Source organism: Porites lutea, chromosome 12, assembly GCF_958299795.1.
Source record: "Porites lutea chromosome 12, jaPorLute2.1, whole genome shotgun sequence".
Classification (NCBI taxonomy): domain Eukaryota; kingdom Metazoa; phylum Cnidaria; class Anthozoa; order Scleractinia; family Poritidae; genus Porites; species Porites lutea.
The window spans coordinates 6,418,241-6,435,635 of NC_133212.1; the positions used below are offsets into that span (position 1 = coordinate 6,418,241).

The 17,395-nt window shown below is 37.6% G+C and overlaps 1 protein-coding gene across 1 annotated transcript in view; it reads left to right on the plus strand.

Moving 5' to 3' along the window:
- Positions 1–5,021: 5,021 nt before the first annotated feature.
- The window catches only part of LOC140953620 (thrombospondin-related anonymous protein-like), a 17,617-nt gene continuing 5,243 nt past the window's right edge, over positions 5,022–17,395 (plus strand). The window contains exons 1-5 of the mRNA XM_073403036.1: positions 5,022–5,124; positions 7,829–7,892; positions 9,364–9,758; positions 11,019–11,178; positions 11,637–11,789. Of these exons, the coding sequence (XP_073259137.1) occupies positions 7,841–7,892; positions 9,364–9,758; positions 11,019–11,178; positions 11,637–11,789 (760 nt within the window). The 5' untranslated portion in view covers positions 5,022–5,124; positions 7,829–7,840. The remainder of the gene's footprint in view (positions 5,125–7,828; positions 7,893–9,363; positions 9,759–11,018; positions 11,179–11,636; positions 11,790–17,395) is intronic.

Consider the following 17,395-nt stretch of genomic DNA (forward strand, 5'->3'; position numbering starts at 1 on the left):
CAGTGCAAGATCAGAAGTTCGGTACAAATTCATTACATAAAACTGTATACGAGATAATGCAAATCGAAGTACATGTGCGAGCCTCGTGGCTGAGCTCCGAAGTTAGAGATTGCATAAGGCATTACTCTAGACTTCAATCGCGTAAGAGATGATGCGAACTGAACCTTCAATTCCCTCTTCTTCAATGAATTTTCTACCATTTATCTCGCATAAAACTTATCCTAGTGCGGGTACCAACGCTATAAAAGCCTTTCTTACTGTAGTTCCACAAGGCGGAAGTAGTAACGCGTACTTTCGGAGCGCCATTATCAAGCTGCTTTTACCAACTTTTCACATAGAAAATTTCGTTTCCCTTACCTTTAGTTAGTGTCAGTTCAAATTCCAGGAGATCGGGCTAGAATAAAACGAAGAGTAAACCTCCTTTCACGGGCATCGTCACTCGAAACGAAACTATCTCTCTCATGGTATCGACTTATAAAAATAATATCAAGTGGATATATGTAAGACTAATCGAATTCTAATTGGTTCCAAGTTAAAAAAGTCACGCATTACTTTTATGCGTCGTGATCTTGCGCAAAATTACGTTTTGATGCCTGTGCTATTCCTAGATCAAACATGTCTGCTTTCTGTCACTTACTACTAAATCACTTTAATAGCGTTGGCCAAAAAAAATAAACGGAAACTTCAGTGAAGAAACAAAGTCACACGATGTGCGTGACATACTGCGAGTTTCCCAGTCAGTTAGTTGCAAGATAATTTACATCTTAATTCAGTCAAAACCCATTTTCTTCGACTTTTGTTTAAACCTTTCAGTTATTGACTCAATGAAACATCATCAAGGTCAAACAAACAGCGCGTGTCAAAACAGTCAGAAGCCATGAAAAATTCAGGCTTGGGCCTCGGTTTTTTAGCCAGAGACAAGGTAAAGTTAAAGCGTTTACTGTCGAGGTTGCGACTGGAGTTTTAGGGTGAAGTTCTCTTCAGTTTTATATGATGGATATAATGAACAAACCCTTTAGCCGAGGCAGGGTATGCAGCACAAAATTATTTCTTCATCTGGTCATCGTGCCTAAATAGCTACACACTAACAATTTCCCGCCAAAGGTCTTATTGCTGATCTACGACGATACGGCGTCACGTCAAAATTAGACAATAATTTTAAAATACGCGTAAATTTTTACTCAACTTTGGATCCACGAATGTCTTCTATGATTATCAGAAGTGAAAAATTAACTCCTTTTTGTTGATGTTTAAAAAGAATGTGTGGCTCATTAACGTTTTTACCACCCATCAATTTCGCGGTTTTCGATGGCTAATATTTCCTTCAAAATTGCTTGCAGAGAGTTGAAAATTGCACAAATTGCTCACTGAGTTAATCAGCTCTATCAAATTTTGAATTTAGTTTGTCTATACGGCTACCGGCTTCTACGAGTTGAGTCCGATGCTATTGAGGAAAAATAGAGTACTAAAGTGATGACGTCATAAAATGAAATTTCTGAAATTATAGGATTTGTCAGGATATTCTGAAAGAACAATGTCCAAGAGGCCTACTTGTCAAAAATGAGCATCTCGGGGCAAATTGTCTCTGAGATGTTAGCCAGTTATACTCAGAAAACTCTATACAAACCGTTCTAACTTTTTTGGGGGGTCGACCAAAAAAAATTTAGAAAGGTTTGTATGGAGTTTTCTAAGCATAACTGGGCTACGATCTCAGAGACAATTTTCCCCGAAATGCTCTTCAGTTTTTGGCAAGTAGGTCTCTTGGACATTGTTCTTTCAGAATATCCTGACAAATCCCATAATTTCAGAAATTTCATTTTTACGACGTCATCACTTTAGTACTCTATTAAGGTGGCCGTTAGTGGAGGTTCGACTGTATATTTATTTAAGAGAACAAAAATTCCTAGTGTCCATTTTAAAAGAAAAGAAAACAATGATTAGCCACCACACTCGTGTAAGAGGAAATGAAGATTTACCTCTCTTAGGAGCTCCAGCCTTAAGACCGCCATTTTTTAATGTCCACAAGCTAATCAAGCGTGGAATTACTCGTAGTAAAGTTGCGCATACTAAGGAATAACGTAACTGTGGATCGTATCAATATGACTAGTTTAAACACAGTTATTAGAGGAGACTGGTTATGAAAGACAACAAACATCAAATATAAAAACGACGGTGCGCTGTTTTAATTATTGGGAAACTGCCGACCTACCCCTTCCCTAAGCTAACATTAACACTCACTGCTCACTTAGGGCAAAATGTTGGTTTTGGGGAGGGGTAGGTGGGCAGTTTCTCAGAAATCTAAATTGATCCGTTTAAACAATATCACCCCCCCTTCATCACCCGTTCCTTCTTACTGAGTACTGTAAACCGCCGTTTTAAAGCTCTCCCCTCCACTTGATCATGGCCGTCTACCTGTAAACATCTGATTATAGGCCTTCCAGATATAAGCCCTACCTCCCCCAGCTTTTATTTTTATATAGTGAAATGAATTCGATTTATTCCCTGCTAACAGAAGATTCTTTTCCCTGGTATTTGGCAAAATAGGCTTCTTCTATAGGGAAAGTTAGTTTAACATGACCTTTTGAAGCTTAATAGAAACCAGAAAATGCATGATGTACCTTGATCAGCACTCCTATAGCTTGTTTCGAAGCACTTTTTCTATTTCCTGCTATAAGCCTACTCAGATGTAAGCCCCTCCGTTTATAAGTCTTCCTAAAACCCCTTAAGAAGATGTTTAAGCCCATTAGGTTTAATCAAAGTGGCAGTTTATAATCGATTTACAAGTCAAATCATGGAGAAAACTTGGGATTTTTCTGAGAGAGTATAGGCGAATCTTTGTTTACACTTTTTGCCTCATTAACATATGCTTATCAATGTCTGATGATAATAATAAAATAGAGACTCTGAATGTTGAATGTGCATAACAGTTTCAGTTATCTCTGAAAATTTGAGCCTAATACACCGAATGGTTTCGCAGAAATTCTCTTCTAGAAACTCGAAATTTTACAGAGAATGTATGGCTCATTAACTTTTTTGCCACACGGCAATTTCAGAGTTTTTGATGGCTCATATTTCCTTCAATATTGCTTGCAAAGGGCTGAAAATTGAACAAATTGCTCAAATTAATCAGCTCTTTCAACTTTTGCATTTAGTTCGTATATACGGCCACGGCTTCTATGAGTTAAGTCATATGCTAATGAGGAAAATTGTAAACAATGACGTTAGCAAAGATTCGCCTATGGGTATAAATGATTATTTGGAAGTTTCTGTCTATTACATTCATTTTGGCTTAATATATGTAATAACAATTCCGTCAACAGGCTACAGCTGCATATGAGCCACGACGAGGTCCTAAAAATATAGCAGAATCATAGGATTTCCGCTACTTTTGCGTGGATCTTTGCCCTTTTGATCTACGTTGTGACTTGTGACATAACAATTTCTATATGGATACCAGCGGAAAATAAATCACAAGAAAGATCATTTTCAAGATCTTACCTTAGATTATGGCCAGGATCTCTCGGATTTTTCCCCACTTACAACTCGCAATTTTTAATGGATAACCACGTGCGAGTACTTGGATTGAGAGAGCAACAACTGATATCGTGGCATCTGTTGTTCGTGCCAGGAAAACCATCACGTATTTTAAAACGTAGGGTTTTTGGTTTCCTTTGAATTTAACCTGAACCCGTTAGGCTGGGACTGCGCGGAGAAAATTTCCCGAAAACGTCTTAGAGAGCTATAAACAGACTCATTCTGCCGCCATGTTTTTCAAACTTGTTTCAGGACTCCTTGACCGTTCGTTATTTTTTTCGTCATGTATGCATCACAAAGTAATGCAACGGCAAAAACGGCAGAACACTAGCCCCTCCCCTGACAGGAATTTAGCTGTTCTGGGGATTCTTCGCAGTATAATAAGTGGATGGTGACAACAAGAATGGCTCCCTCACTCAACCTCAGCCTTTCACTCAGGTAAAAACACTTCTGTTAGAAACTTAAACCTAAAGTTTCAACTGGAAAAATCTCCCAAACAATTCCACTTCAATGTTTGCGACTTTTTGCAGAAAGGTAGGATCACGCAGAAGATCTATTTCCTTTTCACTTCACTTTACATCCTCAGTACTACTGGTATGGAAGCTAAAAGTTATGTTTATATTTATTTTTATCTGTTTAATATTCATTTTTTTACTCGGATGACTAGGATTTTGACTGTGTAAAGCCGCCCCTCACACCACCCCCCCCCCCCCCCTGCCCCTAGAAAAAATCCGAGTTCCGATATATTTTTTTGGGAGGAGGGGACGGCTGTACACAGGGTAAGATTTTTGCAGATATTCCATGATATTTGATGCCCATAACGTGAAAAAAGGTAAAATAAGTTTAGAATTAGTTTAGAATATGAAAAAAATTATTTTTTGATCCACCATCAATGACCAGTTTCTCGCTCTTAAGCTCTTTTTTCTTCGCTAGTGTTTTCTAATTTACATGTTACATATGATATTAAGTGACCCCCCAATATTTTTTGGTAATGGCCACTTAACTAAAAAGGTTAAGCAAAACAAAACTTTATGTTTAATTTATTTTACAAATAACAAGTTTTTCTTTAAATGTGATGCATGTGGCTTACAATTTAACAATGACCATTAGGTTTTTTCCTCCAAAGCGAAAAACTGTCAGGAAGAAATATTTTGTTCCACAAGTTCCAAAAGCCTGCGATCCAGTACTATTTTGATTAAAAAGACAAACAAACAACCTAAAGCCGGTTCAGCACAACGAATACATGTAATGACTCTATTTTCGAGACAAAATCGGGTTGTCATGCCAGCTAGCTTATTGCTTTGACCACGCGCCCGTTTCAGTCAGAGAATTATAATGAATGCATTATGCGTTTCGTGTCTCGTCAACTTTGCTGTCAAGAAAGTTAAAAAGCCTGATTGGCTTATGCAACTCATAACGTTTTCACTATGCACATATTACATTTAATGTAAAAAGCGTGTGTCTGCTTTTTTTTACCCTGGTTTAATATGACAGAAAGTCTGTTCTCTTATCATTTGTTAACGCCCTGTTCTACGGAGAGGTCTACAAAGCTTACTTGTAGACTGAATACGAGCGGACCCTCAAAGACTGGTAAGTCAAGAGAAATTATATGGTTACGGTTTGCCTTTCATCGCTTTAATATTAGAAGAACACTAACTGTCACAAAACTGCGATTTGTTCGCTGAAAAATACCTCAATTCTTCTCAACGAAGTTAGATTCAAACGCGCCTTAATTTGTAAACAATTACAAAGCGTTTACAGCATGTATTAAATACAATCTAATATAATTCAATCCAATTTATCCGCATGGAAAAACAGTGGGAAACATCAGAACCATACAAGCTACCCATATAGTCCACCCAGTTGAGGTCTAGAACACTCACCATGACAGCTAATCGCCACTTTCAAACTTTTCCGAAAGCCATGCGTTAGCGAGCTGGTTTAGGCGTTTTAAGAACCTTTTTCTTCAAAAATATATACCGACTCATAGCTAAACAAGACCACTGTTGGTATAGCTGGTTTACTTCAACTTAGTTTTTCGTATAAAACTGTACCCCCTACCAATCAACAGAATTTATTGATGACGATTAATGCAGAGCTTCGTTGGGCCAAAAAAAAGGCACTTCACTTCACTTAAAATCGAGAGATATGTAAAACTTTCAACATGGTTGTCTGCTGAGACCTAAACTTAAGAACATATATTAAGTACTCGCGAAATGAAAAATTTGTTTTGTTGATCGGTGGAAATTGAATGAATGAATCAGCGTTTATTTCATAGGCATTTATGACGTTTCATAGGCATTTATGACGTTTTACCGCATAATTGAATCGATCCCCAAAATGACTTGCTGCGGTAAATAATAACGCAACTTCAAAAAAAAAAAAAAATTTGTTCTTTCCTTCTTCCAAAAAGCGCTAATTTAAGGAAAAAGATTTGGCGGATGTAAGATTCGTGTGGAAGCACTGAAAAACAACTGATAGAATATTGGTGCATTCCTTCAACTAAAAGAGCGTTACGAAAGCGACAGTGTTCTTAAAACTAGTTTCAGGCCTTTGATCGAAGGTCAAAACGCTCTTGCTCCAAAGTCGGTGCTTTCCGTTTCACGTGATTTAAGTGAATGATCTGATAGAAGGTCCAAAGGCACGTGATGAGATCTTGCGTTCTATCCATTCAATTAAATGCTGGCTATGTACGTGCCAAGCATGCGTAATTGCACTAGAACATGGAGATTAGGATTGCGGGCTCCTCTGGTCGCTTGCCAAACGCTAGCCTGCGAAAAGAACCGTTTCTCCCCGCTCCTCGCCGCTGGGGACTTTTCGCGAGGAGGATCTTCTGCGACTCGGCGACAGAAATTCCATACTGATGAACTAAAATCTGTCTGGGATCCCGTAGGAAGCGCTGATTAGCAGACGGAGTAGTTATATTGTTTTAGCTATTGTTTACGAATGACAGACAAAAGGCTAAAAAGGTCAAATGTGAACGCGATGAATCTATAACAAAACAGTCAATGACTGTGGAATATAGTCTTCTCTAGAAGAAGCATTTGTGTTTTGCCGGTGCTCGTTCGCAGATGAACACAACACTTTACCAAAATCGACCAGTAAAAAAACGTAAAATGGAACAAATTTGCATTTGGAACCCCACGACTACCGGATTTATTAAACAATCATTTACGTCATCCGTATGAAATTTTTGTCGCTGAGTCGAAGACGGTCCTCTTCGCAAAACATCCCCACCGGTGCGGTTTTGGCAGGCTAGCAAAACGCCAGACGAGCATAAAGGAAATGGAATAATTATGTATAAAATTATCTGTCAAAAAAGTTATACGATTGAGAACTGGACGCAAACATTTTGTCCCGATATTAGAACTCGTTGGGTAAAAGATGAGCTGGCTTATATGTCTAAGTCCAAACGACTGTGTTTGAGAGCAGATCGCCTATCTCCAAGTCTGCTATGTGGAAGATAATACTTAGTGAGAATATTTCTCTAAAAGCTCCGTGAAAATTTTAATCGTGAATTAGGGACGCAAAACGCGGTAGGGAGGTAGCTGGAGGTCGATGATAAGTGAGCTTGGGTTTTTTGAACAGTAGAACAGGAAACTAAACATATTATTCTTAACATTTTTGTTTGCAAGCTTTCACCGGTGAAAGGGAAATGATATTGGCATGATTTTAAGATAACAGTCATCCCTTCACTAGAAATAAACAGTTCTATTTGGACGCTCCCTAAGTTGATTGATAGGCACTTATTTTACCACCAAAATTAAAATTAGCTACCTTCCTTAAAATTACAAGGAAAAAAATCCAGGTCAAAAGTTAGATCCAGCAAGAATTTGTACCCTTCGATCAACTGTGGCTTCTTAGGAAACACATGTCTCGATATGCTTGCAGTACACAAGAGCAACCTCCCTTTTCCCCTGCACATTTGAATCATTTGGAGCCATCTTTAGTCATGGGTCAAACCATAGGAAGGAAAGCATAATTTTTCTGACAAAGTTTAATCTTTGCCCACATTTTTGAGGTTTCCACAAGTGAACGTCCATTTTCTCCGAATATAAAAGCAAAACAAATTAGAAGTTAAGTGAACAGCCGATATTAAGAACGGTTTCTATCAAAATATTTTCTTGTCATCTTTTTCACAAATGGTCATTATTTAATGAATAAGCTTCCTGAGTCCTGCAAAAAGCACTAAAGGTTTTCAATGTGGGAAAAAGCACTTCAACCTCACCTCTAAGACATCTTCATTTCCTCAAAATTAATTTCTGAGAAGCTAAATGCCATTTACTTTTTGCAGAAAATCAGGATCATGCTGAAGATCTTTATCCTTTTCACTTTACTTTACATCATCAGTACTAATGGTAAGAAAAAGTCCAATTCTATGACGTTTCTAAATATGTTTTACTAATTTATGTCTAATTCTTGTCTTTTTCATATACAAAATCTGCACAGTAATTTTTAGGGAGTTATTATAACTCCAAAAATGGAGTAAAAATTTTAGGTACAGGATAACCCCTTTTTGGGGGTTACTTTAACTCCTAATTTAACTCCAAATTTGGGGTAATTTTTACTTCTCAAAAGGAGTTCTTTTTACTCCCAGTCTGGAGTTAAAATAACTCCATAAATGGTGTTATTTTTACTCGTTACATGGGTTGTTTTTACTTTTTTTGGAATTACTTTAACTCTGAAAGTGGGGTAAAAATTTTAGGTACAGGATAACTCCTCTTTTGGGGTTATTTTAACTCCTCGATATCTAGGGTCATTTTTACCCCTGAAAAAGAGTTCTTTAAACTCCTTGGAGTTAAAATGACTTCCAAAAAATAACTCCACTGTAAGGAGTTAAATTAACCCCAGCAGATGAGTTATTATAACTCCTTAAAAATTACTGTGTGATAAGCGACATTTTTGCGCATGTAGTATAGTAGGAAACTGTTGGATCCCTTTTTTACGCAAGATTCTCATCAACTTGCACACGACTATATTAACGCCGATGACGTCACGGCCCTTTGTATGACAATAGATTGTCTGCGATGGACAATGGAATCGGCAAGATATAGAACTTGCATGATTATGTTACGGCTCATTGAATTTTCAGTCACAGTTGAGTTAGCGCTTATTCCTTCTACAATCAACAAATAAATACTTTTGTAAGTTTTTAGTCTAACAATGGAATAGACCTATATATAACTTATGTAAATGAGATTCCACCGCATTGTATTCTCGGGATAAAGACAAGGGGCCGTGACGCTACATGCGTTAACCCTTTCACTGCCAGGATAAAAGAAGGAGTCTCGTAAACTGGTTTTAACTTTCGAATCTATGGACGAAATCCTGCGGTGTGACCATTCAAATGAAACCTCTCTGTCAGTACTTTCACATTGTATTATTAATCTGATTTTACAGCATTTTACCATTTTACCTTTTCCATGTTTTCTTTCTACTTCTTAGGTTGATATCTATAGTATGTTATTAATATTTAATTCTAGTTTTTTGGGGTAAGGGGTTGGTTTTTCTACATTTTATGGGGTTGGATTAGGAGGGTGAACCAAGTAGGGGACTACGTGTCCTATTATTCTCTCCCCTGTACATTGTACGAATCTATAAGTAAATAATAAATAATAAATAAATAAATAAAAATACAATTGGAGATTTTGTTGAAATTTGACTTTGGCCACTTTTGGCAGTGAAAGGGTTAATTATTCTTGCGCAAGTTAGTAAGATTCCTGCGCAAAATATGGGGTTCAACTGGTCCTTACTATACTACTCACATTATCTTGCACAAGTTCTAAATAGGGAATACGACAATTAATCTTAATTTCTGTTCTATTTCAGCTGATTCAACCCCTTGTAACAAAGACATTGGAATCCTTATCGACACGTCACTAAGTATTCCTCAAAGGAAACTTGAGGTTTTTTTGGAAACGTTTTTAAAGCCATTCTATGCCAAATTCGAAATATCAGCGCAAAAAACCCAGTTTGGTTTGATAACCTTCGACAAATACAGTCATTTGAGGTTCACGTTGGCAGAAAACGTCAGTACTATTGAACCAGTTAGACAGTTCATAACAAGAATCGACCTAGCCCTGCTACAAGCCAAAAACGAGCTGTTTACTTTAAGTGCAGGAGACAGAGAAGATAAGCAAAATGTGTTAATCGTGTTCACGGATGGGAGGCCTTTTCCGCCAGAAACGTTCCTTCTTTTCAACAAATCTTTACCTTTTTTAAGGGTAAGAGATGTGATTTTTCTTCTAGAAAGAAACCAACCAACCAACCAACTAACCAGCCGCATTACATCAACAAACTAATCTAAAAACATATAAATAGGCCACTTGCACTAAGAGGTCACGTGCCCAATGCTTCCTTTAAACAATGAGTTGGAATCTTACAGATGCCAAAAATTGACAGAGCATATAAAATGTATCTTACACCCGAAGTTTGAGAGGAAACGCACTTTAGGGAGATATTTTATGACACTTTGATTTTTCAGCAAAGTATTATGATTTGTATTGGCCGCCATGTTGGGGGTCATACTCTTGCCCTCCAACATGGCGGCCAAAACCACTTTTTGCTTATATCCTGTTAAACGTTTGATATTTACGCTCAGATGTGTTGTAAACGTTGCCACATCATTTTCCTTGAAGTTTAAGTGCAAAATTTGTGTTCAGAAAGAGGCAATTCATAATTTTACAATTTTGGCTAAGTGACCGGCTACGAACTTACTCATTTTAAGAAAATGGTGCAGGTTTGAAAAACCAAATCACTATTATTTTGTTTAAGATATGACCCATTAATCGGTTTACGAAAGCAAAATCATGTAACTTTCATTGTCATAAAGACAATGTCACATGACCTCTTATGGCAAATGGCCTATTACAATGTCTCTATTTAAAAAGGTTTTTAGATTTGTTTGAGGACCTAAAATGGCTAAACGCTTTTTATGACTGTCAAAAAGTGCAAAAAAAACTTCTGGTTTAGCGATGTATGTGAAATTTGTCATTAGAAGGTATACCAAAGGGATAACTGTTCTGTTAAAAGGGATACACCCAACTGCAAAAACGTTGTCATAGAATAGTGAAATAAAAGGAAAAGCCAAATAGGAATTAATTCGGCTAATTTAGCCACATTCTCATGGTGGATTCATTTGCAGCCGTTACATTTCTCCGCTGGATTTTCAGCTTTAAAACAATAGCAAATTCCAACAGGCAAATACGACGTCCAGGTGCAGATGCTGCAAATGAATTCATTAGGCTTATCAGCCTATTTTTTTCCTATTTGGCTTTTTTTTCATTTTTCTAAGACAACGTTATTGCAATTAGGTGTATGTCAAAAGAAAAGGGGTAGACTTTAGGGCGTAGCTTGCAAGTATCAAACTATGTTTAGTGCCTCCCCCCGCCCAGGTGAGAATCATACCTCCTTTCTGTGATTATGTAGAGTTAATAGTTAAAATTGAAGGCACCACTTCTAATTACCAGTGTTTTTTTTCGCAGGCGCAAAACGTTAGTATATTTGCTGTCGGTTACGGAATAGAAGCTCAGATTAATACAACAGTGCTTAGGGAAATAGGAGGAGACAATGTATTGATCATGTATGAAGACAAAACCTTAGGATATACACCCTTTGTCGATCCAATAAAGAAAATGGTTTGCAGTAAGTCAATATTTCCTCAAGTCAGTTGCCTTCCTTATAATTGATTTCACTTCTAGTTCATGGTTATGATTATTATAGTTATAATTATGATTATGATTAAGATTATTATTTTATCACCATCATCGTTATCATTATCATCATCGTCATCAGCTTTCACATCATCATCATCATCATCACTGTATCATTATACTATATCGTCATAGTTATTACTGCAATTAGAAAATAGAGTCTTGCATGCCTTTGTTATTAACTTTGTCGGTGTGATTTTCAAGTTATCATCTCTGGCAGGCGGGGTTAGGAGAAGCTTTGAGTTCAGAATCAGCTTGAGGCGTCTATCCTCATTATTACTATTTCTGTTATTATTATTATTATTATTATTATTGTTATTATTATTATTATTATTATTATTATTATTATTATTATTATTATTATTATTATCATTTTATTTCTTACTACAGGCGACCTGACATTGACCCATGGTAATCTACAGTGGTCCGAATGGAGTCAGTGTAGTGTTACTTGTGGCTCTGGAACACAGTCACGCAATAGACTCTGCATAAATGGTATTTGTTCTGAAACTCAAGCTTGTGAACAGGACCCTTGCCTTAATGGTGAGTGTGAAATTTAAATAAGCAATATATCTTCTCCGATTGGAAATAAAAATTTAACAGGCAAAGTCGCTAAAAATCGAAGATGATTCCCTTAGTCACTGACACGGTGACGTATCACACTGTCTGGTAGTTTTTTCTGTTGTTTAATAGTAATTAATTATAAAATAACTCAGATAGTACGAGCGTTCTGATTGGTTAAAAACCTATGGTTTATTGTGCTGGTAAACTCATAGAAAACTTAAAGTTATTTATAAAAGTAAAAGACCACACTTTCTATGGGTTTCCCGGCGCAATTAACCACTTGGGATATTGGGGGAACACTCGCAAAACTTGTAAATCACTTGCCTTCGGCTCGTGATTTACAAGCTTTTCTCGTGTTCTCCCAACATCCCGCGTGGGTTATCACACCGGTAAACCCATAGAAAGTGCTGTCTATTGCTTAAATAAACCAAAAAAGCTTTTTCAAAGGAAAGAAAATGCTTACTAACAAAAACCAGAAAAAGAACCTTTAAATCATTTCTTAAAATGGATCCAAAGTATAGCACGGAGCCATATTGGCTATTTATCTCATAGGGATATATTATTATTTACCCAAGACATTTCTCCTCTTCTGATTGACTTAAAATCACACGACTACTTCTTCATAACCCACTAGCGATGAACAAATTTGGCAGATGCTTAGATTATACCATCACTGACGTAAGTCTCTCTGACGTCAATAAATGAGTATGCGATATAGCATTAACGTCGCAAAAGACAGCGGAGCGGAAGCTTAGCTGTCGTGATTATGCAAAGAAAAAATAGCAGAATTACTTGCTAACTCACGATAAACGCTTTTTGAGGAATATCTGCGGGAATGAAAAAACAGTCGTTCACACTTTGAACGTACCATGGAACAAGCACAAATTTTGAAGAAACTCTAACTGGAGGTGGTGAAAAGTTCAGGTGCAAGACCAATACAAAAAAACTTGTACGATCAAACTTGCTCTGAACGTTGGATGAAAAAAGATCTCGATCAGTCAAATTTAATAAATTATTGTCGAAGAGACAACTGCCAGGAATGATCAAACAACGTGAAAAGACTAGAGTTGCGATATTTAGATTTGCGAATACCAGTCTTCATCAAGTTTATTACGAAGATCACGAAATTACAGAAATTTCTCTCAAGATATGCAGTACTACAATGGGAGATGATGGAGGTAATGATGTTAATGCATGGATCAATTTTACCCGCTACCACTAACCCTTCTCCCCTTCCACCCCCCCCCCCCCCCGACATATCCTGGGACATTTCCAGCCCTTTAGGGCTGGGGCTAGGGATTTCTTTTGAGGCGGCCCTGGCCGAGGGTAGGGGGTAGAGTAGGTGGTAAATAACTACTCTTTGTTCTTGTGAAGTTCATAATTTCTTTGTTGACATGGTGGCGCCAGACCGATTGGAGGCTTTTAAGACTGTTCAAACATGGAGAAATATAAGTAAAGATTAACCTCTTAACATTATAATTGCCAACGAGGCTGCGAGACGGCAGCCTAATAGAATCGTGCGCGATTGTTCCAGGGGCAGAAAAAATCTCGAATCGATGTAACATTTAGGAAATATAGGTAGTCTTTACACTAGAGTCTAAATAAGCTAAGAAATATTTCAAGATAAGTAAATTTTGATTACTTCAAGTAAAATAAAGCTTCACACACAACCGCTTCATTTTTACTTCAGGTTAACTTAAGGCTATTTTCCCACGCAACATAATTAAGATTGATTGAAATGTTTCGCTTTTCTCAACGCTCAAAAAAACCGCAAGTAACCGCAAGTCAGCTAAGTCAGTTTTAAGGATGGTTTTCAAGTCGCTTGAAACTTTCTTGAATCGTTTCAACTTTCCGATTTTAATGAGATGCAAAGTAAAGTCACTTGAGATTTAACTTCACACACGAATTTTTGATTAAGTAAAACTTAGCAGCTCTTAAGTCTTGCTTAACAGCCCAGTGTAAAGACAACCATAGTAATGCAAGGCAACATTTTTGACATAATGCAAAACAGAGAATGCATCGCTCCGAGCGAACACGTGATACAGATCAGAGAATCCACGAGCCGTGTGCGTGTTTGTGAGTCCCGTGCTCATCCCGTCTTCAACCAATCGTCGGATGGACATTTATTTGCATAATACGCGATTAAATTTTTTTTTGCCTGCCGCTAAGAAAAAAACGACGCCGTAAAATTGATTGTGTCTTGGAAGCAAAATAATTCGGAAGGCTTCATCGGCGCACCTTAAATACGATTTTCTCGAGGATTCTAAATTGGCTTATCAGTTGTAAGACCACTAAATTTTACGCAACATGACATGTGCGCAACTTCGGACAAAGATACGAACTTCAATATCTCGAAAAATTTACTATGTAAAGTCTGGACTTCAAATTATTTATGCAATAGAACAGTTTAGTTTACTGTTTTCAAAAGACAAACTTAAAGCAAGGGGCACACATACACCAACCCATGATCCCCCAACAGCTCAAACATGGGTTGGAGTTGTGTAGAGCTGCCCCTTAAAAGGACAGGTTCACGATACTACGCATGTGTGAGTTCTGTCAGCAGCTGATTGTTTTTAAACCAATCGGAAGCGAGTTAGATGCACGCAAGGAAATTTACACAATTCAGATTCATTGTCCGCGACCCGGGAGTATTTCCGGACATTTGGTTTGATTTTATATATTCCCATAATTCATACTTATTCTTTGCTATTCCTCAGATATAATTATGTTGTAGCCGATAAGAATAAGATTTACAGCCCTGTCCTGCTTTAAAAACAAACGTTTACCTACGTGTATTTTTACGAGGCCTTTTACGTACCCACGCTAACAAAGCAGTCACCGATCGGCAAACAAAATTTGTAAACAAACCTTCTATTCTGATCTCTCTGTTCGCCTTATATAAACCTAGAGATATCTGCAAATAGCGCCCGACCGGTGACAAAAACACACAGCGTATGAGTATAAAGATTATCCTAAATTGAGCAAAAAATTCAATTGCTTATCAGCCTTCGCGTTGATAAAGAAACCAGATTATAAACAGAATATTCAGGCAATAATTTATTTTAAAAACATCAATTCTTAAACATATACGATCATACAGCAAAGATAAAAGGAACATTTCAAGTGTACCAGATCGGTGAAGACGCGCAGCCTGTTGCGTACTTTTCAGTATACAAGGTATAGTTATAAGTCAAATCAGAGTTGAACAAACACATACTTTTTACCACTTTCCAAGTGTGGTGTATTCTTTTCGTAAACCACACACTACTCCTAGAGCCATACCATATCGAGCGGCTAAGCTTCTCTATCTCCAAAGACTCTTGAGCAGTCCGGAATATCCCTAAATTCAAGGACAGGGCCAACTGGTCACGCGACACTTTTTAACCAATGAGAAGGCGCGCTTGTGTTTATCAACAAACAAATCAAAACATCGCCCCAGTGATAAAAAATTTTCAAAACAACGGACGGAGTCGGACAGAATCAGTCATCGTTTCGAGGCTCTCATGCATATTTTTAAGACTTTTCATGAGGCATACAATTTTTTTAAGTGGACAGCGCATCGGAAGCAATATTGGAAGTGTCTCGTGAAATATTCAGCACATTTTCTGACTTATTTCTTCTTTTATCTTTTAAACAACGCGATGTGCAGGCGAGATTTTAGTCGGTTTTCAAGGTAGGTGAACAAGTATCTATTATTTTTTCGATTCACAGATTTTTTACGAAGTTCTAGATATTTTTCCTCGATTGTCATATCGATTAACTTTTATCATGTCAAATGTGGGGATGGTAGTCAACCTAGAATTTTGGTAGACAATTTTTGAATTCCGAGGTCCAAAACACGCACGTTTTCCACTCCCGGGTTTCTCACAGAGCCGTGTCATTACTTTTTTCAAATTAGTACGAGCCTTTGCCCTTTTTCTTTTCAAGGCCAAAACAACTTTATTAGTCTTATGGATATTCACGTCCAACATCTCGCCTCACTTTGCCGAATTTGCGGGCATGAAATCGAAGATCATAAGCGCAAGGTAGATACTAACCGCTTTGTTTCTGAAATTCACTAATCTGGAAAGATTTATGTTGTTGGATTCTCCAAATGTTCATCCACCGTTAAAAAACAATCAAAGAAAGAAGGCAAATCTCAATTGTAAATGATGTATTTCGCTACTCATTGAACATGCACTGATTATCTGGGATAAAATTAAAACATTGCAGGTACTACAGCAAGCAAAGAAAGCACCAGATGCGTGAAGTCAACACGAAACAACACAAAAAAACAAACAAGAAAAATTAATAAATTTGAACTCCTTTCTATTCTTGTTATGATGACTGGTTCTTTGATTTTTGTCCTGTAGAAGTTAATAGGTAGTACAAATCCTGTTTTGTACTATCTCAACAAATTTTCACATTCTAAGGCTATTTTTACACGGGACCAGTTTTGCTTCTATCAAAAATCTTGCAAGCCATGCTAGTGAAGCCACGACCTCTTCGATCGGTCGGGAATCAGTTCGAACACCCCAATGATTCCTTGCAATGATTAATGCTCTTATTCTCTTACATGAAATGTTTTCTTTGAAATATTAAATGTGAAACGTAGACGAGTACTGTAAGCTCATCTTTAATTCTGTCCGACTCCGTCCGTTGTTTTGAAAATTTTTGATCACTGGGGCGATGTTTTGATTTGTTTGTTGATAAACACAAGCGCGCCTTCTCATTGGTTGAGAAGTGTCGCGTGACCAGTTGGCCCTGTCCTTAAATTTAGGGATATTCCGGACTGTTGAGAACGTCCTGTTGCCGGTCTCCCGCGACGTCGCTTCTGAGACTCTATTCAGGAAATTGATTTTTCGTCCCCTAAACGCCTTTCTCCGAAAACAAAACAACACTTACGGGTACTTAAGAAATAGCAGACCTCACTTTGCTTACTTAGAGCGACGGATGGGTGAATTTAAAGACAGATTCCTTTGGATTCGCAGTTGATGTCTTCTTCGAATTTAGTGTTGGCCCGTATGATTTATTCCTGAAGCTGTCAAGGCGCGCATGCGTATGACCGTGAACCCCCGCTTTAAAGGAGTGCCTTGCACACGCCTCGGCAGTACAGGGTCTTTGAGACGGGTTTACCCCGTTCATTGACCTGACGGCTATGCCATGCTGCTGAGTTCTGATAAATGTCCGTGGCTGCCACGCCCACGTGATATACCTGTGCGCATGGGTCGGTTGGTGTAAATGTGCCTCTTGCTTGCACTACTTTCAAGGTAATTTTCGCTTATGCAATTGAATTAAGTTCAATCTATTATTCAAAAATTACTGTAATTCATGACATTTCTGAACAAATTAAACAGTGCGTGCATATAGGTACAATCTTTGCTCGTTGGCACTTAGCGATGGCTATAACTAGTAAATATTTCGAATATACTTTTATAAATGTCAAATGGATATGCGTATGATGCGTAATCGAAAATAAAACTGTTCTGTCTGTGTTCGTTGAGGATCTGAATGGGGGGATGTACATGTAGGTACCTCAAGTGAAGATAACATATTTTTTGTAAACCTTTGGTCGATCATTAAAGTCATAATTTTCTTTTTCATTT